Source organism: Meles meles, chromosome 21 (assembly GCF_922984935.1).
Source record: "Meles meles chromosome 21, mMelMel3.1 paternal haplotype, whole genome shotgun sequence".
NCBI classification, from domain to species: Eukaryota; Metazoa; Chordata; class Mammalia; order Carnivora; family Mustelidae; genus Meles; species Meles meles.
In genome coordinates, this window is record NC_060086.1 from 23,664,970 (window position 1) to 23,689,564 (window position 24,595).

Consider the following 24,595-nt stretch of genomic DNA (forward strand, 5'->3'; position numbering starts at 1 on the left):
GGCTTCTGCCTCTGGGAATAGACTGTTCCTACCCTTTGTCCATCGATTTCCTATTTGCTTGTCTTCTAATTTGTAATTCTTTATATTTTCCAAATAATCTTCTCCATGTTCTGTATGTTGCAAATCTTACTGCCAGTTACTTGAATTTTCACTTTAAGGCATAAAGATGTTTTACATTTTCATGTAGTTAAATTCAGTAGCCTTCTTCTTGTGTCTGTTTAATAAATCCTTAACTGCCTTGATAAAACAGAAAAGTTCCCTTATAATCAAATATTTTCTGGTGTTTTCACTCGTCATTTACTGTTACTTATTTTTAACAAACCTTAATTTACCACCAACTCCTTCGATTCCACGGGTTATCTTGAAAGATGAAGCTCCTTTAGTAGTCTGGAAAAAGAAAGAACAACTGTATTTTTAGGAATTTATCAATGCCAAGTTGGCAAACATCACACTACATCACAATCTAATGTCTATCGGTCATTAGATTCAAAAAGGACTTTACCTACACAGCGGATCCTTTTTTAGTTTAAGTATTATAAAACAAAACACACAATAGCTTTTCTTTTCTGTAGGATCGAGATACCGAAGCATTCCTGAACAGAGTGAGACAGTAAAGATGCTTACCAAACTGGATGCAAGACGAAGCACATGAGAGGTTCCTAAGTTGCTGGAGTCCTCAGATCTGCTGCCGGCTTTAATGAACAAACTTTTCTTGATGCAGGAGCATAGTTTTCCAGAGAAGCCATCACTAAGCCGTTTGGTAATTTGGTAAACTGTATTTAAAATAAAGTGAGAAGTGATCAACGCTTTTATATTACCAAAGACAGACAGGCCGTGTGTGGGTTCCAGTGAGCCACTCAGTGGGCCTGACCTCAAGGTCCTGAGGCTGTGAAGGCACTCCTGCAGGGGCGGCCGAGGCTGTCACTTTGGGAGCAACTGTCAGGGAGTAAAATCTCTAAACACAAAAAAGACAGGTTACACACATTTCTCTCAAGAAAAGTGTCTTGTATTCTGGTGTGCCCAAGCAATAGAAGGTGTTCAGGGATAAAAGAACTTCATGGGAGTGGGAGTATTTACCTAACTTATTACTTCCCAGCCACTCTTAAATCTCTACTTATTTGTGATTTGTAGAATGCGAAGAAATACCTAACCCTACATGCTCATTTTTTTAGAATGGAAAAAACCACTGTATTTTCTTTTCCCTGTTAACTATCTTATTAAAGCTTCAGGTGGTTCTTTCTGCCTCTAATGCTTTGGAATTTTTTTGAAAAATTGTAGGACTGCCACATCCGTACCCTTTCATGCATTTAGCATTACTAGTTTCCTTATCTGCCCAGAGTCTCATTTTAGTTTACTTCCCAAGTGAAATGACTTCATCTCTATAATCATTTTAGTGACCTTTAAAAAAGACAAAGTATACCAAGGAAAATTCCTCTCAGACCTCAATGTTTCGCACAGTATCTTCACTCTCTTGGGTGCTAGAGTAAGACCACACAACCAAGGCTTTTATTTCTCTGACTAATACACATGTATATCACCCGGAGATTAACAACAGCTTCAGCTACAGCAGATTCTCAGTTCATTACATGCAGCCACTGAAAACGTAAAGTGTCCTCTTAAATGCAGGAAAATGGACCCAAAATGCCTAACTTTATTGGTTTTTTTTTGTTTTTTGTTTTTAAAGATTTTATTTATTTATTTGACAGAGAGAGATCACAAGTAGACAGAGAGGCAGGCAGAGAGAGAGAGAGGGAAGCAGGCTCCCCGCTGAGCGGAGAGCCTGATGTGGGACTCGATCCCAGGACCCTGAGATCATGACCTGAGTCGAAGGCAGCGGCTTAAGGCGCCCCCTAACTTTATTGTTTTTTGGGTAAATGATACACAATGCTATAGAATTCATTCTAAGTTTCATGAGGTTATTAGACGAGATGTCATCCCCGAAACAAACGAACGTGCTGCTGGAGTTCCGGAGGACTCCCACCAGAGGCTGCGATGCCCCTGCTCGGTGGAGTCCTAAAGAGCTGTTTGTAATACAGTCCCCATCAGTGCTGCACTGAGTTGGGTCCCAGTTTTCACTTGCTATTAGTACCTTTTAGTTACAATCAGCTTTGTTTTACCATCCGTTTCATTTGCTGGGTGTGGTATACTTAACCCTAGTGGTGATTTTACCTTTTGAATCTCTAAAAAGTAAAATTTAAGACATGTGAGCACAGCTGTTCAATATGAATCATCTACAGGTCCATTGCCAAGGCTGAGGTGTTTCACCTCAAGAAGCAGTGAAACTTGGGCGCCTGGGTGGCTCAGTGGTTTGGGCCACTGCCTTCGGCTCAGGTCATGATCTCAGGGTCCTGGGATCGAGTCCCACATCGGGCTCTCTGCTCAGCGGGGAGCCTGCTTCCCTCTCACTCTCTCTGCCTGCCTCTCTGCCTACTTGTGATCTCTCTCTCTGTCAAATAAATAAATAAATAAAATCTTTAAAAAAAAAAAAACAAAAACAGTGAAACTTTATGTACTGCCTATAATTTGTCCCGTTCCCATCAGCTGCAAAGATTTGTCCTTGTAATTATCAATTACTGGGTAACTTTAATAACAAAAAATGTATAATAAATTTATCTGTTTATAAAATAAGTGATATAATTAGAAACATTCAGTGCTTTCAAGTTTACTACAATTTGTTTACATTGGTCCTCTCCAACTGTTACCTTTGAGTTCTTTTATCTACTGGGAAGTTGGGATGCATGGAATGGAGGAGATCTGGGGTCACTCTAGGCTGCTCTCAGCATTGTTCATCACTGCTTTGTCAAGGTGTGCCAATAAGGGTAATTTAGGCTAAAATTAAATTACCACCATTTGCAAAAATCCACAGTATATCTATTTCAACATTAAGCACAGGGTAACTCCATTCCCTGCACCTCTGTCTAGCAGGTTACTGGTTACCCAGTAACCCAGATTATATTAGCATTTTGGGCTAGGTGATTTTTTTTTTTTAAGATTTTATTTTTTTATTTGACAGACAAAGATCACAAGTAGGCAGAGAGGCAGGCAGAGAGAGAGGGGGAAGCAGGCTCCCTGCTTAGCCGAGAATCGGATGTGGGGCTCGATCCCAGAACTCTGGGATCATGACCTGAGCTGAAGACAGAGGCTTAATCCACTGAGCCACCCAGGCGCCCCAGGCTACGTAATTTTTTGCTGTGGGGAGGGATATGCTTGTGCACTGCAAGATATTTAGCAGCTTTTCTGGTCTCTAGAGGCCAGTTGCACTCCCTTACAGGTTGTTCCAACCAAAAATGTATTCCGATATTGCCAACTATCCCCTGGGGGCAAACTGGCCCAGCTGAGATTCTTAAAAGTGCTCCTCACCTCCCCTCTTGATAACCATCGCTCCACTGTGGTGGTACTGTGGTAGCACCCTGACATCTGGGGAGTTCTCGATCATGGTCTGTCCAAACCAGTCATCCATGTTCACCTGGGAAGGGAAAGAGGAGGGTGGATCAGCCAGAAAGGTTTCTGTGCTTCTCGAATATGCAAAGTAAGACATCAGCACCCTATTTCTAACCAGTCAAGGCCGACATTTGTTGATACCCAGGACAGGTCACAGAGTTGGGTGCAGGCACGGCATGCAGAGGTGACAAGGGGTACACTGCAACAGCCTCTAGAAGGGCAACTGGATGGGCGACGCTCGGCCTGGGAGGCGGCCACGCCACTGCCAGCAGGCTGTTCTGCTGGTTTACTCTCGTGTGCTCGCAAGGGCGCAAGAATGTTGACGGCAGCATTTCGTGTAACAGGAAGGACCCGGGAAGGATTTAAATGCCCCTCACTTGGGGTCAAAGAAATTCTAACCTGGCCATTTAATGGAATATTGCATTGCCGTGAAAACAGAAAAAAAGAGGAAGTACATGAAGATACAGACAGACACAGATATGGAATGATTTCTTAGGTAACAAACTCTTGAAAGGTAAGGTACAGACGAATGTGTAGAATGTGTTCCTATCCACCTTTAAGAAAAAAAAACACCTCTGTCTACATTTATATATGCACAACATAGTTCTGGAATCTGGCCATGCCGCTTCCCACATTAGAGGGCAAAAGTCCAGGGTAGCAGAGAGGCTTGCCTTTCTCTGTCCATCCTTTTGTCCTATTTGATTGTTTTAAAAAATTTTGCATGTAGTGTTACCTCTTTTTTTTTTTTTTTAAAGATTTTAATGTTTATTTATTTGTCAGGAGAGAGAGAGAGCGAGCGAGCGAGCGAGCACAGGTAGACAGAGTGGCAGAGGGAGAAGCAGGCTCCCTGCGGAGCAAAGAACCCGATGTGGGACTCGTCCCAGGACGCTGGGATCATGACCTGAGCTGAAGGCAGCTGCTTAACCAACTGAGCCACCCAGGCGTCCCTGTAGCGTTCCTTCTTAAGAACCATTTGAAACCAGTTTAAAAGACTATTAATGTGTATATACACACAAATGCCACAAAACAATACAGTGTACATTACCATAAGGTATGTGCTATTACCCTGTCACAAATCAAGTATCTAAACTTCATCGCTTTAATATACAGAATGATTCCCAGAGTTCCGTGACAACGTTGTCAGACAAGAACCACTATTACTCTCTTTTGGAGGATGTGTGAGGGTTATGGGGCACTAATGGTCACACTGTCCACGAATTTTTCAGGATCGAAGGGGGTCTGTGAGCACACGCTTCGTCCTTTCACTCCCTGGGTTGGAATCCTGGCCTGACACTTTCTAGTTGTGAGGCTGGGTGGCTGCGGGCAAGCTGTCTAATTCTCTGTGCTTCGGCCCCCTGACCCACAAAACCTGGGGGGCTATTGTGATAATCAGGTAAGTTAACACATGCAAAACTTGTGGGATGTGCCTGCTATCTAGTCAGCAAATTCTACAAAGTTGCTATCCTCCTTGTATCAGTATTAACATGCTCATCATTTATGTGGTTTTTGTCATTTTAAACTACTGATCAGAAAGTCATGGAAGGTTTGGGAATATTTAATACACGTGAGTATGCCGATGACTTTGTATTTGTTAGAAAATCAAGTTAAATGTTTATTATTCACAAAATGAGGATGGGAGGTGGGAACCGCGTCAGTTTAGGGATGGCTTGGACAATGGAGTGAAAGCTGGCACCTCCCCAGGCCTGCCCAAAGTGACAGGGTCTGTGGTCAAAATTCACATTCATACCCTGTTGAATAACAGAAAACACAAGTGAGGGGCGCCTGGGTGGCTCAGTGGGTTAAAGCCTCTGCCTTTGGCTCAGGTCATGATCCCAGGGTCTTGGGATCGAGCCCCGCACTGGGCTCTCTGCTCAGCGGGGAGCCCGCTTCCTCCCCTTCCCTGCCTGCTTCTCTGCTACTTGTGATCTCTGTCTGTCAAATAAATAAATAAAATCTTGAAAAAAAAAAAAAGAGAGAAAACATGAATGAAACAAGGTGGACAAACCCAGGTGAACACTCACAATGTGTGTCAACAGAAAGCAGAATTCATTTTCCCCAGGCATACTATTCTGCGAGCAAAGACAGATTCCCAGGATCTACAGAAACTCAACCAAGAAATACCTATATAAGAACCTGGCCTATATAAGAACCTGGCACAGGGTGGCAAAAAAGTCAACCAGGTCTAGCCTTAGATCTGTCCGTAGGTATGTTGCAGCGGGCAAGGCCTTTACTGCTCTTGTCTGTAATAAAATTTAAAAATAAAATGAGACTAACAAAAAAAAAGTATAATCAGTAAAAGCAAAATAAAAGAAGCAATAAAAATAGCTACTGTGGGGGCGCCTGGGTGGCTCAGTGGGTTAAAGCCTCTGCCATTGCCTCAGGTCATGATCCCAGGGTCCTGGGATCGAGCCCCACATCAGGCTCTCTGCTGAGCGGGGAGTCTGCTTCCTCCTCTCTCTCTCTCTCTGCCTGCCTCTCTGCCTACTTGTGATCTGTCTGTCAAATAAATAAATAAAATCTTAAAAAAAAATTAGCTACCATGTATTCAGTGCTTGTCATAAGCTCACTGCTACACATCATCTCATGAGTTCCCTTAATAATCCAGAGAAGTTTTCCCTTTAAAACAAAGACCCGGGGGATGACTGGGTGGCCACGTGGGTTAAGCTGCTGCCATCAACTCAGGTCATGATCCCAGGGTCCAGGGATCGAATCCCACATCGGGTTCCATGCTCAGCAGAGAGCCTGCTTGTCTCTCTGCCTCTGCCTGCCACAATGCCTGCTTGTGCTCTCAATCTCTCTCTCTCTCTCTCTGACAAATAAATAAATAAATAAAATCTTTAAAACAACAACAACAACAAGGACCTGAGGCTCTAAGAGATCCAAAGAACAGCTCAGGCCTGCCTGACAGCCAGACAGCGCCATAAATGCCCCTGTACAAATTAACTCACTTACTCCTCACTACAACCCTATGAAGTCAGGACTGTTATTATTCCCATTTTTCAGATAAGGAGACAGGCACAGAGAGGTTATGAAACTTGTCCAGGTCACACAGCTAAGGAGTCTACCTCCAGAGCATGGAATCCCAACCACCATGCAATTCTGCTGAAGGTCACTGAGCCAGGCATAAGAGCAAGAGCCAGGGTTCAGACCCAAGCTGAGTAATTTTAAACCTCAAAAGCATAATCCTTTCCACTAGGTCAGAAGAGAAAAACAGGCAGCCAGTGGTCCAAACTCGGTGATCTCAGAAATCAGGAAATTTTCTTTTCAAATAAACCAAGACTGGTCTCGGACCAAGGTCCTGAAAAATTGGGAGTTCTCAACTCTAACTCACACACCCACACAGTAACAACCAACTGGCTATGAGCAGGGACCGTCCCATCAGATGGGACATGGACACTCTGATTCACCATAGTCCTCACCACTCCTGCCTGCCTTACACTGGCCAACGTGATCCATTTGCATCACTCCTGCCTCTGAAGGAATCAGAGTTTGCTACCCCTCCACGCATAGGACAGCCAAAATCCCCTTCACCAAGGTCTGACTCTACAGGAAATACAATGATAAAAGAACTCAAAAAATTTCGGTTAAGGCCAAGATAGAAGTTTCAAAGACTTTGGCCATAAGTTCGCTGGAAATCAAGAAATCAAGGATGCTGGGGATTGCTAGAATCAATGAAAAAGGAGGTATGTGAGTGGCCAGAGGCAGAAGGAAAAGAGTAAGTGGGAAAACATACCGAGGTTGCTCAGGGAGTGCTAAGCCGCCATGGAAGGGCAGAATGCAACTGTCTCATGCTCCCATTTACCTGTTCGTAGTTTGTGAACATGGCAGTGTCGAAACTGCTGGCTGCCCACATGAGAAGGTTGGCCGACTGCTCCGGAGTCATATAAACCAGCACGCATTCGGTGAGCAGGAGTGTTGGCCATCTTAAGAGAAGAAAACAGGCACGTCCACCTGTATTCATCAAACGGACTCTCTAGGGATGACTAGGCAGCTCAGTTGGGTAAGCACCGGCTCAGGTAATGATCTCGGGGTAGTGAGATCAAGCCCACTCGGTGGGGAGTCTGCTGGAAATCCTCCCCCTCCGACTCCCTATGCTCCTCCCCCTGCACGTATGCTCTCTCTCTCTCCCCCCTAAAATAAATAAATAAATTAAGAAATGAATGAATAAAGTTGTCACGTATACATTAACAAAAGTGGGACTCTCTAATGGCACACATGTGGCAGGACCGGTGGGGCAGTAAAAGCCTGTTTTTCACACCCCAGGAAAACAAGACGCACTGAGCAAGCACATCAACAATCAATGTAGTCATAGATGTAGAACACCATCGTGACCCAAAGTTTCAGACTGTAAAAAGGGGAGCAATGAGTAAGGATTTGTGTCGCTTGTGAAACAGTGTTAAAGGCACGTGGTGTTGTGTGGACACAGCTACAAATTTCCCCCCCCCGACCCCAGACAGACCAAAATGGTGGAGGAGTAGGAGACCTTGCTTTAGTCTGGTCCCAGGAATTCAGTCAGACAACTGTCACATCACTCTGAACACCCGCAAACGCAACCGGAGATCGAATAATAGCTGCAACTCTACAAATAGAAAAGGGACCACGTTCTGCAAGGTAGGAGGTGCAGAGAAGTGAATCCGAGGCCATATACCCGAAGATAAACCGCGGGGTTGGGGGAGCCTCCATAAACCGGCACCAGAAAGTGACAGAGCAGCAGAGCACAAAATCGGAACTTTCAGACGTCTGTCCTGGTGAGGGATGTCCCTGCCTGAACGGTGCTCAGGTGGCAAAGCAGGGCAGAATCCTGGGTGGGAGAGTGTAGTCTCAGGATCCCAGGGTCCCAAAAAGACCGGGGGTGCCTGAGTGTGGCAGAGCTCCTGGGCATTGGAGCAGGGAAGCCGGCTGCAGTCAAGAAAGCCCACGAGGGGGTTCTCAGCTTGGGGTTTCTATAAGCTGCGAACCGAGGCATGGTCAGCTGACTGCTCCCGGACTAGGGGCCCAGTAAGCAGCAGAACCACCACAAGATCCCCCTTCCTCCCCTGGGAGGCGTGGCACGGGTGCACACTGCAGGAGTCGGCACAGTTTGCGGACTTGAAAGGGATCATGTGCCTGAGATAGAAATGCTCGGTCCCAGGCTGCTTGAGGATGGAGTGTGGGTGGAGGCCAGGGAGACAGGAGTGATTGACTGCTTTCCTCTGAGGGCTCACTGATATCAGATTGGACAAAAAAGCAAGACCATTGATATGTTATCTGCAAGAGACTCATCTTGGACTCAAAGACACCTTCACATTCAAAGTGAGGGGGTGGAAAACCATTTATCATGCTAACGGACATCAAAAGAAAGCTACGACAGCAATCCCTAGAGCAGACCAATAGATTTGAAACCAAAGACTATAATAATAGATGATGAAGGACACTATATCATAAAGGGTCTATCCAACAAGAAGATCTAACAATCGTAAATATTTATGCTCCTAACTTGAGATCAGCCAATTATATAAACCAGTTAATAACAAAATTAAAGAAACACATTGGTGATAATACAAGAATCGTCAGGGACTTTAACACCCCCTCACTGCAAAGGACAGTCGTCTAAGCAAAAGATCAACAAGGAAACAAGGGCTCTGGGTGACACACTGCACCAGATGGACTTCACAGACATAGTCAGAGCATTCCACCCTACAGCAAGAGAATAAACATTCTTCTCGTGAGGCACCTGGGTGGCTCAGTGGGTTAAAGCCTCTGCCTTCAGCTCAGGTCATGATCTCAGTGTCCTGGGATCAAGCCCCACATCGGGCTCTCTGCTCAGTGGGGAGCCTGCTTCCCTTCCCCTCTCTCTCTGCCTACTTGTGATCTCTGTCAAATAAATAAAAATCTTTAAAAACAAACAAACAAACAAACAAAAAACATTCTTCTCAAGTGCACATGGAACATTCTCCAGAATAGATCACCTACTGGTACATAAATCAGGTCCCAACTGGTACCAAACGACTGGGATCATTCCCTGCATATTTTCAGACCACAATGATTTGAAACTGGAACTCAATCCAAGAGGAAAGTTGGAAAGAACTCAAATACATGGAAGCTAAAGAAGAATTTTAAAATTCATGGAAACCAACGAAAATGAAAGCATAACTGTTCAAAATTTGGGGATGCAGCAAAGAGGGAAGTATATAGTAATACAAGCCTTTCTCAAGAAACAATACAGATCTGAAATACAAAACCAAACCTTACACCTAAAGAACTGGAGAAAGAACAGCAAATAAAGCCTATACTAAAGATTAGAGCAGAAATCAATAAAATAAAACCAAAAGGACAGTAGAACAGATCAATGAAACTAGGAGCTTGTTCTTTGAAAGAATTAATAAGATCGATAATCCCCGGGGCACCTGGGTGGCTCAGTGGGTTAAAGCCTCTGCCTTCGGATCAGGTCATGATCCCGGGGTCCTGGGATCGAGCCCCGCATCGGGCTCTTTGCTCCGCAGGGAGCCTGCTTCCTCCTCTCTCTCTGCCTGCTTCTCTGCCTAGTTGTGATTTCTCTCTGTCACATAAGTAAAATAAATAAACAAATTTATAAAGATCGATAATCCCCTGGCCAGATTTATCAAAATGAAAAGAGAAAGGACCCAAATAAATAAAATCATGAATGAAAGAGGAGACAAACACACCAAAGAAATACAAACAACTGTAACAACATATTACGAGCAACTATGTTTCAACAAATTAGGCAATCCGGAAGAAACAGATGCATTCCTGAGATATATACACTACCAAAACTGAAACAGGAAGAAACAGAAAACCTAAACAGACCCATAACCAGCAAAGAAATTGAAGCAGTAATCAAAAATCTCCCAACAAACCAAAGTCCAGGGCCAGATGTCTTCCCAGGGGAATTCTACCAAACAGCTAAAGAAGAATTAATCCCTAATCTTCTGAAGCTGTTTCAAAAACCAGAAATGGGAGGAAAACTTCCAAACTCTTTCTATGAGGCCAGCATTTCCTTGATCCCCAAACCAGACAAAGACCTCACTAAAAAGGAGAATTACAGACCAATATCCCTGATGAACATGGATGCAAAAATTCTCACCAAAATACTACCTAATAGGATCCAACAGTACATGAAAAGCATTATTCAGCACGACCAGTGGAATTTAATTCCTGGGATGCAAGGGTGGTTCAATACCCGCAAATCAATCCATAATGATTTCCTACATAAATGAAGGAAAGGACAAGAACCACATGATCCTCTCAACAGAGGCAAAAAAAGCATATGACAAACTACAGCATCCTTTCCTGACCAAAATTTCACAGTGTAGCGAGAGAGGGAATGTACCTCAACATCATAAAAGCCATATATGAAAAGCCCACAGGGAGTATCATTCTCAATGGGGAAAAAGAGAACCTTTTCCTTTTCCCCTAAGGTCAGGAACACAACAGGGATGTCCACTATCACCACTGCTGTTCAACATAGTACTAGAAGTCTGAGCCTCAGCAATCAGACAACGGAAAGAAATAAAAGGCAGGGGTGCCTACATGGCTCCGTTGGTTAATTGCCTTCAACTCAGGGTCCTCGGATTGAGTCCTGAAGACGCACTCTGCTCAGCAGGGAACCTGCTTCTCCCTCTTCCTCTGTCTGATGCTCTGCTTACTTGTGATTTCTCTATCAAATAAATAAAATTTTATAAAAAGTAAGAAGGAAAGAAAGAAAGAAAGAAAGAAAGAAAGAAAGAAAGAAAGAAAGAAAGGCATCCAAATCAGCAAAGAGGAAGTCAAACTCTCACTCTTTGGAGAGGACATGATACTCTATGCAGAAAACCCAAAAGACTCCACCCCAGCAAAGTTGCAGGATAGAAAATCAATGCACAGAAATCAGTGGCATTTCTATACACTAACAAGGAGACAGAAAAAAACAGAAATTAAGGAGTCGATCCCATTTGCAATTGCACCCAAAACCATAAGACACCTAGGAATAAACCTAACCAAAGAGGTAAAGGATCTGTACTCCAAAAACTATAGAACACTTATGAAAGAAACTGAGGAAGACACAAAGAAATGGAAAAATGTTCCATGCTCATGGATTGGTAGAACAAATACTGTTAAAATGTCTATGCTACCGAGAGCAATCTACATAGTCAATGCAATCCTTATCAAAATACCATCAACTTTTTTTCACAGAGATGGAACAAATAATCCTAAAATGTGTATGGAACCGGAAAAGACCCCAAACAGTCAAAGGAGTGCTGATGGCATCACAATCTGGTGATGGCACCACAAAGCTTGTGGCATCACAATCCCAATCTTAAGCTCTGTTCCAAAGCTGTAATCATTAAGAGAGTATGTATGTACCGGCACAAAAACAGACAAATGGGCCAATGAAACAGAATATAGAATCTGGAAACAGACCCTCAACTCTATGGTCAACTAACCTTTGACAAAGCAGGAAAGAATATCCAATGGAAAAAAGACAGTCTCTTCAACAAATGGTATTGGGAATATTGGACAGCTACCTGCAGAAGAATGAAACTATACTATTTCCTTACACCATACACAAACATAGACTCCAAATGGATGAAAGACCTACACATGAGACAGGAATCCATCAAAATTGTAGAGAACACAGGCAGCAAGTTCTGTGACCTCAGCGGCAGCAACTTCTTGTTAGACACATCTCCAAAGCCAAGGGAACGAAAGGCAAAAAAATGAACTATTGGGACTTCACCAAGATAAAAAGATTTTGCACAGCAAAGGGAATAGTCGACAAAACCAAAAGACAACTGGCAGAATGGGAGAAGATATTTGCAAAAGACATGTCAGATAAAGGGATAGTATCCAAAATCTATAGCGAACTCAACTCAACACCCAAAGAATAATCCGAGCAAGAAATAGGCAGAAGACATGAACAGACATTTCTGCTCAACACCCAAAGAATAATCCGAGCAAGAAATAGGCAGAAGACATGAACAGACATTTCTGCAAAGAAGACATTCAAATGGCCAACAGACACATGAAAAAATGCTCCATATCACTCGGCATCAGGGAAATACAAAGCAAAACCACAAAGAGATACCATCTCACGCTGGTCAGAAAGGCTAAAATTAACCACTCAGGAAACGACAGATGTTGGCAAGGATGTAGAGAAAGGGGAACCCTCCTACCCTCTTAGTGGGAATGCAAACTGGTGCAGGCACTCTGGAAAACAGTATGGAGGTTCCTCAGAAAGTTGAAAGTAGAGCTACCCTACAACCCAGGAATTGCACTACTAGGGATTTACCCCAGAGATACAAATGCAGTGATCAACTGGGCACCTGCACCCCAATGTTTATAGCAGCAATGTCCACAATAGCCGAACTATGGAAAGAGCTCAGATGTGCACCGACAGATGAATGGATAAAGAAGATGTCATGTATACACAGACACACACAGAGACACACACACCTATTACTCAGCCATCAAAAAATGAAATCTTGCTATTTGCAATAATGTGGTTGGAACTAGAGGGCATTTAAAAAATAATTTATTTATTTGAGAGGCAGAGAAAACAGAAGCAGGGGGACAGAGAGGCAGAGGGAGAAGCAGACTCCCCCTTGAGCAGGGATCCTAAGGCAGGGCTGAAGGCAGATGCTGAACAGACTATGCCATCCACGTGCCCTGGAATTAGTGGGTACTATGCTAAGCGAACTATACCAATCAGAGAAAGACAATTACCATATGATCTCACTCACATGTGGAATTTAAGAAACAAAGGATCATACAGGAAGAGAGGAAGAAAGGATCATGAGGATCATAGAGGAAGAGAGGAAAACATAAAGTAAGATGAAACCAGAGAGGGAGACAAACCGAAAGAGACTCTTAATCATAGGAAACAAACTGAGGGTTGCAGGAGGTCATGGAGGTCGGGCGAGGCGATAACTGGGGAATGGACCTCAAGGAAGGCGTGGGACGTAATAAGCACTGGGTGTTATAGAAGACTGATGAATCACTGACCTCTATCTCTGAGACTAGTAACACATTATAGGTTAATTAACTTAAGTTTAAATAAAAATAAAGTTCTCCCCTGCCACACTTGCACGTGGTGACAAGGTGACACAGCAGACTCCCCCATTCCAGATGCAGAGACTCTTCCTTCCCCTGGTATGGGGGGAGGGGTTAGTTGTAGAACTCGCTTTAGCCAAGGGAACCGTAGCAAACGTAACACAAGCAGAAGCTTGAAGATCACTTGCACACGGGCCCTCACTCTCTCGCCTGGAAACCTAAACCACCATGGGAATGAACCCAAGCTAGCTTGCAACTGGAGGGGAGGCCCTGTGCAATAAAATGAGGCATCCTATCCTCCTGCTGTCCACATATAGTGAACCTGAGGGGATATCAGCTATACCTGGCCCCAGCAGAAGTTCCAACCAGCTACACCCAGCCCAATCTCTCCACTCACAGAATCTTGAGCAACTTGTGTGTCTAGATTGTGAGCTGTTCTAAAGTGGAAGTTTTCCAAAGCACTGAGTTGGAGAGACTCTGTTACACATTAAAAACTGACTGACAAACACAGAAATGGTGATACTTGTTTAACCAAATATAATTCTCATATGTCTTTACCATCAAGAATTGACAAGAACATGAACAATCTTCAGGAAATTACATTGGTTAGTATGCACTCCGATTCAACAGACCCGAAGTAATGAACAAATTATGAAATAAGCAATAAACTCCTAGAAAAATCTCTAAAACCCTTAATTCTTAAAAGGGAACACAGCCTCAAACTATGTGAGCTCCGCTGGTTTATTCCTGGATCCTTTATTGCTCCTTCTCTCACTCCTTTACTGTGTCCTCTTTCTTTCTCTGTCCCTAAATATGGCTATTCCTCATGGCTTATTGTTATTTTTCACACAAAGCAAGTGGTTTTATTTTATTTTATTTATTTACTCAACAGAGAGAGATCACAAGTAGGCAGAGAGGCAGGCAGCGGTGGTGCGGGGGGGGGGGGGGGAAGCAGGCTCTCCGCTGAGCAGAGACTGCTACCCCCCAATGTGGGGCTTGATCCCAGGACCCTGGGATCATGACCTGAGCTGAAGGCAGAGGCTTTAACCCACTGAGCCATCCAGGAGCCCCTAAAAAATTTTTTTTAACGATTTATTTGTTTATTTTAGAGAGTAAGCATGTACACAGAGGATGGGGGAGGGACAGAAGGAGAAGGAGAGACAGCATCTCAAGCAGGCTCCCGCTGAGTACAGAGCCCACCATGGGGCTTGATCCTATGACCCTGAGATCATGACTTGAGCCATAATCAAGAGTCAGATGCTCGGGGTGCCTGGGTGACTCAATCGTTGGGTGTCTGCCTTCAGCTCAGGTCATGATCCCAGGTCTCCGGGATCCAGCCCCACATCGAGCACCCTGCTCCGTGGGAAGCCTGCTTCTCCCTCTCCCACTCCCCCTGCTTGTGTTCCCTCTCTCACTGTCTCTCTCTCTCTGTCAAATCAATGAATAAAATCTTAAAAAAGAAAAAAAAAGAGTCAGATGCTGAACCAACTGAGCCACCCAGGCATGCCGCAGAGGGTTATATTTGTCTATTTTTACTGGTGGCGGTTCTCAAAACAAATAAGTTGTCTGAACTCGAATACCTAAGAAAGCAGTTGAAAAGCACATGGTATATGTTACTGTCAGAATGGAAGCTATACACCTGGGCTCAGGGTGTAGACTCTTTATCACTAGAAAGGCTCCCCATGAAAAAAGTGCCATCTCTGACCTAATCACAGAACAAACTATCCATCATTACTGTTCTTTGGTTTTCTTCTTTCCTTTTTTTTTTTTTGACCATGAAATGGTATATAATTCAAGTTATTTGAGAATATATATCCAAGTGCTCTCTGTACTCAACTGGATCACAGTATAAAGAAACCGAGGGCACTAAATCCAGAGGAAAGTCAACGAAGTCTGAGTTGCAAACAAAGTTGAAAATCAGAAAGAAAAGTATTCAAAATAATTTTTTAAAATTGGCAACAACCTAAGTTTTAAAACCTCAGATTATATAAACAGAAATGATTAGAAAAAGCAAATGAGTGGGGAGAAAGTTCTAAGACCCCAATTAACAGGTTGATATTAGAGAACTACAGCTCCAATAACCGTTTTAATGCAAAAGTGTCCTTAAGACACTATCACGTGGGGAAGCCAGGTAAAGAAGGCTATGTGGGAATTTTTTGTATGATTTTTGCAACGTTCTTGTAGATTTGAATTATTTGAAAATGAAAAGTTTAACATATTTCAGTGTAGTTTTAGGAGGTAGCCATTGGCAATATTAAAAATCGGATTAATACTTTTCAAAATACAAGTGAAAGCAAAGCAAAGACAGTCATAAAGGAAAATACGGAGCACAAACAAAGCCCCGGAGAATTATATACCTAATTCTAATACTTGTCCCAGCAACTGCTCTTCATCCATTTTGTAGATGTCCAAAGGTGAGGCAAACTTCCCTTCCAAGAGCTAGCCTGATTTGTCACTGATATTTCCTATTCTTTTGGCAGATTTGCTCCCGTGGTGGGTCACTACAGTGGCAGTAGGTGGCAGCTGGTTACCATGGTGACCGCAGTAATCTACAGGAGACTGTAGTCTATTTGTCAATTCTGTTCAACCACTTTCGCAGCAGACTTAACTTAATCTTCAGGACCATCTTGTGGAGTAGTTTTTACCCCAGTTGATAAATGAAATTAAGGCTCAAAGAGGCTTTTCTGGGGGGTTGTTTGTTTCAGAAAAAAACTGCCCCTACTAAATACTTGTAAGCAGGAGAGGTCACTTGGAGCCCAGGATGAGATTCCGACACTCGGCTTGCTTCATTCTGAGAGGGCTCCAGGTTGAGCACCGTCAGCTGGAAGCAGCCTACTGATCACTCATTAATATGCCCCCAAGAAAACCAGTGGTGTCCTTGAACACTGAGACTTCCCTTTCGCTGAAAGAACGCTCTGCTCGCTACCATCTGGAAACCATCTAAAGGGTTCCACAAAGGAAAAAAGAGGCATATTATGTACAGTGCATTGGCCCTGCTCTCTGAACACTCAGTGAGACAGACAAACAGACGATAAGCACCAGGTGTGTGAGCGCCATCCCCAACATCTGCAACTGTGGAAATACACATCTCGACAACGACAACCTGGTTTTCGATTCTAGGCTAAACACGTAAACAAGAACTTCAAAGCCCAGAGGTGACAGCCATCACCACTTTAACAAAAGATGGACCCGGAAGGTCAAGCTTCAATTCCCTACACTCCCTCCCCTGCATCAGCCCAAACTCACCTGTATTTCCACCTGTCCTCACCCGCCTTCCTCTCTTCTCGGAAGAAGGACAGCTCTCCCTTCCCTCCAAGGCTCTGGTCCTCTGTCCACTCTACAGCCTCTTCTCTACCAGTGATTTCCCGAACAGCTACTCTCTGATCACTGGCCACTGATTCTTTGCCTTCAATTTATTTTTTAATTAACTATCTGTTTCTCCTACCTTCCCCACTGGCCACTGATTCTTTGCCTTCAATTTATTTTTTAAGTAACTGTTTCTCCTACCTTCCCCTCAAACCTCTCTCTTGAGTTACTTACCTCCATTATTGTTGAAAGTGTCATCCTCACTAACAGTAAGATTTCTAGACACGTCTTTACCCTCCACTACTGTTAAATTCCAGTCTCATTTTGACCAGTATCAGTGTGCTAAAACCACATATCTCACTCTCCTCCACTGTTCCCAAAATGTACCTGCTCCCAAGAATTTGATGTGAACCCTTCCGGTCCATTTTTAAAATACTTCTGTGATACACAGATGTAATCATGGAAGTACTGTATTTTGAGGGTTTGATACACATTTGGTATCTTGACTTTTTTATTTTCATGCAACATTTTGTTTTTGACCTCTCTCCATGCTGATCTAGGTCATGCCTTTTACATACTGCTCACTCACTCTTCTCCTGATGGATAGTTAGAATGGTTCCATTTTTCTGTTACTGAAAACAGTGCCCATGATGAACATCCTCCTTGCACAGGCAGACCTTTCTGAGGTGCACACAACCAAAAGTGGAATGAATTACTATACAACATGGCACACAAGCTTGCAATTTTAGTAGATACTTCCAGACTGTTGCTCATAATGACTGTCCCAAATTCACTTGCATCAGTTGTGCAGGACCGTCTTGTTCTCATATAACCTTCCAGCACCTGATAATGTCAGACTTTTATATTTGTGCTGACGTGGCTGGAGTAAAATAGAGTTCCATCTGATTGATTACTACTGAGGTTCAGTAACTTTTCATATAATATTCACTTCCTTCTTTGAGGTGCCTTGTCATCTGTCTTTTGCCTGTTTTCCTATGGGACTTACCTTTTTCAGTAGTAGCTTTTCTTTATATATTCCACATTCTAATCCTTTGTATATTGCAATTACACGTTTCTATGCATATAATTATCTTCTCTCAAGCTTTATGATGTTAGGCATCAGTATGTTACAAAAGCAATGCACATTATTCTGATGGGAAAACGGGCTTGACTGAGAACTTTGCTTCTAAAAATACTACAGAAAACCACTCTCAGTAGCAATGAGATAATATCTCAGAATAAAAAATGGACAGAAGTATCATGCTGCAATTTCAACTGGCCTTATCTCCTATTAGCAAGAAGTCACAAATGCATAAGAGGTTAAAAAAAATCTCACTGTGGATTCATGTTACGTTTCTTTAGTTTCTCTTCCAGTTCAGGTAAATCTCGGAGATCTGCTCCAATAACAGCATATCTCTTTGAATCCAAGGTGTCCACCTGCAAATCCAAGAAGAGATGATCATTTCAACAAAAATTCATCAAAAAATTATAATTTCAACGGATATGATTTTTTTCAAAATTAAAGTAAATTTATTGTTTTTCTCCATTATAAAAATACATACTGCGGGGCGCCTGGGTGGCTCAGTGGATTAAGCCACTGCCTTTGGCTCAGGTCATGATCTCAGGGTCCTAGGATCGAGTCCCACTTGGGCTCTCTGCTCAGCAGGGAGCCTGCTTCCCCCTCTCTCTCTGCCTGCCTCTCTGCCTACTTGTGATCTCCCTCTCTGTCAAATAAATAAAATCTTAAAAAAATATATATATATATACACACTCCATTGTGGGGGGGGGAAATCAGGAATGAAGAGGGTAGAAATGAACTAAAACCACATCTTCCAGAGATAACTATTAGTATTTTTGTGTAGAACATCCTGGTCCTTTTTCCTATGTGCCTAAACTCACATATACAACATAAACACATTCTCACACAAACATACATACACACCTCACACAGAAAAAAACAAACAGGGCCAATTCTTCTTTTGAAAACTGCTTTCCTTATTTAACGGTAATATCAATGACATCATTCTCTGCAATGATTTCCTAGCATTCCAGAGTGGATAAAATAACTTACTCAACTGATCTCTCACTATCAGACATATGGTATTTTCAAGTTTTCTCCATCTGAGGCACTGCAGTGAACATCTTTATATAAACATTATGAAGCAACTGTCAAGTAGGTCTGTATGAGTGGAATGAGGAGTTCAAAGGATAAGCCTATGGAAACAATGGTACCAATTGGCTGGCTGCTTCTAAACGTTGTGCCAATCTGTGAGATATTGTGATTAAAGGAATACTGTTTCCATACCGAAGTAAAACAAAATGATAACATTTGCTTTAAAATACTCCAGCAACGGGGCACCTGGTGGCTCAGTGGGTTAAAGCCTCTGCCTTCAGCTCAGGTCATGATCCCAGGGTCCTGGGATGGAGCCCCGCATTGGGCTCTCTGCTCAGCGGTAGCCTGCTTCCCCTTCTCTCTCTGCCTGCCTCTCTGCCTAACAAATAAATAAAATCTTGAAATAAAATAAAATAGTCCAGCAGAGATCAGATGAAATGGTCTATATAGTGGTTCTCAAGCTTTGGCAGCCATCAGTATCACCTGGAGGGCTTGTTAAAACAGACTGACGGGCTCTACCCCCCTGAGTTTCTAATTCAGCAGTTCATTCGAAAGTAGAAATTTTTTCAAATTCTTTCAAAAGTTAGAAACCTGTATCTCAGGGTGCCTGGGTTGCTCAGTGGGTTAAAGCCTCTGCCTTTGGCTTAGGTCGTGATCCCAGGGTCTTGGGATCGAGCCCGGCATTGGGCTCCCTGCTCGGCGGGGAGCCTGCTTCCTCCTCTCTCTCTGCCTACTTGTGATCTCTGTCTGTCAAATAAATAAACAAAATCTTAAAAAAAAAAAAAAGAAAGAAAGAAATGGGTATCTCTGACAAGTGCTTAGGTTGTGCTGATGCCTCTAGTCTAGGACTACACTTTTAGAACCACTGGTACAGGAAGTTGGTCATAGTTAAAGTTAGGTGTTGCATACATAGAGATTCACAGGTTTATTTTTATGTACGCCTAAAAACATCATCAATTAAAAGTTTTAAGTGGAACAGAATAGAGAGCCCAGAAATCGACCCTCAACTCTATGGTCAACTCATCTTCGACAAAGCAGGAAAGAATGTCCAATGGAAAAAAGACAGCCTCTTCAATAAATGGTGCTGGGAAAATTGGACAGCCACATGCAGAAAAATGAAATTGGACCACTTCCTTACACCACACACGAAAATAGACTCCAAATGGATGAAGGACCTCAATGTGAGAAAGGAATCCATCAAAATCCTTGAGGAGAATGCAGGCAGCAACCTCTTCGACCTCAGCCGTAGCAACATCTTCCTAGGAACAACGGCAAAGGCAAGGGAAGCAAGGGCAAAAATGAACTGTTGGGATTTCATCAAGATCAAAAGCTTTTGCACAGCAAAGGAAACAGTTAACAAAACCAAAAGACAACTGACAGAATGGGAGAAGATATTTGCAAACGACATATCAGATAAAGGGCTAGTATCCAAAATCTATAAGGAACTTAGCAAACTCAACACCCAAAGAACAAACAATCCAATCAAGAAATGGGCAGAGGACATGAACAGACATTTCTGCAAAGAAGACATCCAGATGGCCAACAGACACATGAAAAAGTGCTCCACGTCACTCGGCATCAGGGAAATACAAATCAAAACCACAATGAGATATCACCTCACACCAGTCAGAATGGCTAAAAATAACAAGTCAGGAAATGACAGATGCTGGCGAGGATGTGGAGAAAGGGGAACCCTCCTCCACTGTTGGTGGGAATGCAAGCTGGTGCAACCACTCTGGAAAACAGCATGGAGGTTCCTCAAAATGTTGAAAATAGAACTACCCTATGACCCAGCAATTGCACTACTGGGTATTTACCCTAAAGATACAAACATAGTGATCCGAAGGGGCACGTGTACCCGAATGTTTATAGCAGCAATGTCTACAATAGCCAGACTATGGAAAGAACCTAGATGTCCATCAACAGATGAATGGATAAAGAAGATGTGGTATATATACACAATGGAATACTATGCAGCCATCAAAAGAAATGAAATCTTGCCATTTGCGACGACGTGGATGGAACTAGAGCGTATCATGCTTAGTGAAATAAGTCAATCGGAGAAAGACAACTATCATATGATCTCCCTGATATGAGGACATGGAGAAGCAACATGGGGGGGTAGGGGGATAGGAGAAGAATAAATGAAACAAGATGGGATTGGGAGGGAGACAAACCATAAATGACTCTTAATCTCACAAAACAAACTGGGGGTTGCTGGGGGGAGGTGGGATTGGGAGAGGGGGAGCGGGCTATGGACATTGGGCAGGGGAGGCGAACCATAAGAGACTATGGACTCTGAAAAACAACCTGAGGGTTTTGAAGGGTCAGGGGTGGGAGGTTGGGGGAACAGGTGGTGGGTAATGGGGAGGGCACGTTTTGCATGGAGCACTGGGTGTTGTGCAAAAAGAATGAATACTGTTACGATGAAAAAATAAATAAAATGGGAAAAAAAAAGTTTTAAAAATGGATTATAATTAAAAAAAAAAAAGCAAACTGCTTGGTGGTATACCCGAAGCACTGCTTGCTCAGCTTCCTCAAGGGTACAGACCATGGAAGGAACTGGAATATCCAACAGCCATCCTATACTGTTGCCAATAGCTCAGGTTCTCTCGGCTCTGAGCGGTCACAGTAGAAAAAGGGAAAGAGGCTAAACCATAGTGCGTCTGAACACCCTCATGATGCAGATAACCCCATTTAGCTGACTCAAATACACTGAGCTACACACCACGAGCTAAAAGACATACCTCCTAGGAGCCTGCTAGGTATCACGGAAGCAGGGAAACCCAAAGTCAGAGCTCCAGGTGCTACAATCCCCAAGTGAGAAAAGGAATATATAGACTCTGAAGGCACATCTGCCCTATTATGAGATCAAATGATTCCCAAACACTTGTGCCCCTTCTTGCAAATAATGTACATGTTGCTAAAAGGCGTGCATGGAGTGAGTGATTCCCTCATTCGAAAAAAAAAAAAAGAGTTGAGATGTACTACAAAAATACCAACACATTCGTTTGTTTGGCCATTCAGGTGTGTTATTTATTCAATCAACAATCTCTGCATGCCAGGCACTGTTCCACGTGCTGGGGACACAGTGATGAACAGGAGACAGACAGGTCACTACCTCTCATGAGGCTTACCTGCCCCAGAGAAGGGAGAGAGACAATGAATCATTAAAGAAGGGAAGAATTAAGAGAATATCAGAGTGTTAAGTGCTATGAAGCAAATAAAAGGTGATGAAAAACAAAAAGAGTAGGAGGGACAGGGTTCAGTCTTTCACCTGCTGGTCATGGAGAGCTTCTCAGGGGAGGCAGCAGCTAAGCTAAGACAGAGGTGATCAAAAGGAGACTGGCAAGCAAAATTAGGGGAAAAGAGTTCCAGGCCATGGTAGAAGGAAGTGGAAGATCCGAAGGTGACGGTAAGCGTGGCATGGTCAGGCTGCGGCACGACAATGTGGCCAGCTCAGAATGACTGCAGTCAAGAGTAAAGTCAGGAGGCAGACAGAGACCTGCTTAACCGTGTGGATCCCAACCAGCAGGAGGATTTAAGGAGCAGAGTAAGAGAACCTGATTTACTCCTTCTGATTTTTCACTGTGTGCCTATTTATATACTTGGAATTTTCCACCCCATGCATAATTCAGCTTAACAAAAGTGTCAATTCCAAGATGCATATATTTTTCTGCTTTAACATTCCCGAAATCAGGATGCATCGAACAGTCAAGCACATGCCAGTTTACCAACACTTTGCCTTTCCTAATCATAAAGAAATAGTGGAGGATCTTACAGTCACATCCTCATGGGTCAGATGATGCAGGGTAGTATTTCGATGACATTTGTGCCAGCTTTATGATCACCTATGATTTTTCTCAGGTCTTCACTCATATTTATATGTCCCTTATTTTTACTCGAATTCTCCTTTCTCCGTATGGCGGCAAGATCAAAAACTACAAAGCAAAGGACGAGAAAATGTGTCTACATGAGACACAAACACACAGTTCAAAAGCAAGCAGAAGACTAAGAAAAAAATCTGCCCAAAAAAGGCTGATGAGGGACTTTGATCAAAGAATATATCTTTGGGGCACCTGGGTGACTCAGTGGGTTAAAGCCTCTGCCTTCGGCTCAGGTCATGATCCGAGGGTCCTGGAATCGAGCCCTGAACCCAGCTCTCTACTTCAGCAGGGAACCTGCTTCCCCCCTCCCCAACCCTCTCTCTGTCTGCCTCTCTGCCTAATTGTGATCTCTGTGTGTCAAATAAATAAATAAAATCTTAAAAAAAAAGAATATATCCTAATGTTCTAAAGGATTCCCAGAAACTGAAAAGAAAATGAAACTGCAACATTTCCAATGGACATTTACAAAGAAATCCAGCAGGCCAGTAAAAGGAAGGAAGGATACTCCATCTCATCAGCACAAAGTTCTTTAAAATTTTTTAACTTAATAGGTTTGGCAGTTCGGCAGAATTTTTTAAATGATAACAGCCAGCATTACGGTGTACGGAAAGGGAACCCTCATCTACTCTCATGAAAATACAAATCAGTAAAGAGGGTCTCGAAGAACGATTTGGCAGTAGCTGTTAGAATTCACCAGGGACAATTCCTTGAGCCAGCAATTGCTGTACATACCCACGTGTACCTGTGCTTTCTACAGCACCGCTTAAGAGAACACCATAAAACACGCAGCTGTCTAAAGGACGATCGGTACTGAGTACATTAAGGAAAATGGAATTTGCATGCTGAGGAGAACTAGAAAGCCATCAGAAATGAGGCAGACCTATATATGACGACACGAAGATAGTCATGGGTCACTAAGTTGCAGAAAGAGCGAGCTAGCTACAAAGCAGGACATATAAATGATTCACTTTATTAAAAGGACACCTGAATTTACGGATTTTGAGAAATACAGATTCACTCATTCAACAGATACATACTGAACTACAACCTACATATTCATTCAATGTGTATATATGGTCTCTCAACAACAATTTATGGAACGCTCTACGTGCCAGGCACTGGATTATCTTTCTGTGTGTTTTCTCATGTGTGATATTTTCCATCTCTAGGTGTGCTCTTCATCCACAGGAGGAAACACCCTGAACGCTGCTTCTCTTGGTGGGGGGAGAGATGATGGAGCGTGTTTACTTTCTACTTCATACATTTCTGCACTGATGGATCAAAGCTAATGCAAGGTGGTAACTTTTTTGTTATCAGTAATCCTCCTGACCCAAGTATTCACCCAATATGAAGAGAACTGTGACAGCTACAGTGTGGAGAAAACAACTACACCAGGAAACGGCAAAGCCTGCAGAGGATCTACTTACAATTCGTAGGAGGGAAACAAGGGATGGGGGAGATGTTCTTTTCTGGGGGAGTTTCTTCACTAGGAGCAGGAGTATGGCACTGTGGTTGCATAGAGGCCTGTCTGGTTGTCTGACGGTTCCTGTGTCATCTGTGTCCACCAACCACAAAGGCCATCCTCGCTGGGCATGGCTCCTGACAGCAATTATTAAGAAATACCTTGAACTGGGCACCTGGGTGGCTCAGTGGGTTAAGCCTCTGCCTTCAGCTCAGGTCATGATCTTGGGGTTCTCGGATCGAGTCCCGCATCGGGCTCTCTGCTCAGCAGTGAGCCTGCTTCCCCTCTCTCTCTGCCTGTCTCTCTACCTACTTGTGATCTCTCTCTCTCTGTCAATAAATAAATAAAATCTTAAAA

The 24,595-nt window shown here is 43.2% G+C and overlaps 1 protein-coding gene across 5 annotated transcripts in view; it reads right to left on the reverse strand.

Moving 5' to 3' along the window:
• The window catches only part of LOC123933381, a 49,833-nt gene extending 27,004 nt beyond the window's left edge, over positions 1-22,829 (reverse strand). For 2 of the 5 annotated variants that reach the window (XM_045992470.1, XM_045992468.1), the window contains exons 1-4: positions 7,244-7,577; positions 3,361-3,466; positions 625-773; positions 323-387 (exon numbers count right to left, since the gene is read on the reverse strand). In XM_045992470.1, the coding sequence (XP_045848426.1) occupies positions 323-387; positions 625-773; positions 3,361-3,466; positions 7,244-7,402 (479 nt within the window). In that variant the 5' untranslated portion in view covers positions 7,403-7,577. Of the gene's footprint in view, positions 1-322; positions 388-624; positions 774-3,360; positions 3,467-7,243; positions 7,578-18,112; positions 18,214-22,670 lie in introns of those variants that run through there. The other 3 variants (XM_045992469.1, XM_045992471.1, XM_045992472.1) reach the window with 3 other exon arrangements.
• Positions 22,830-24,595: the final 1,766 nt, after the last annotated feature.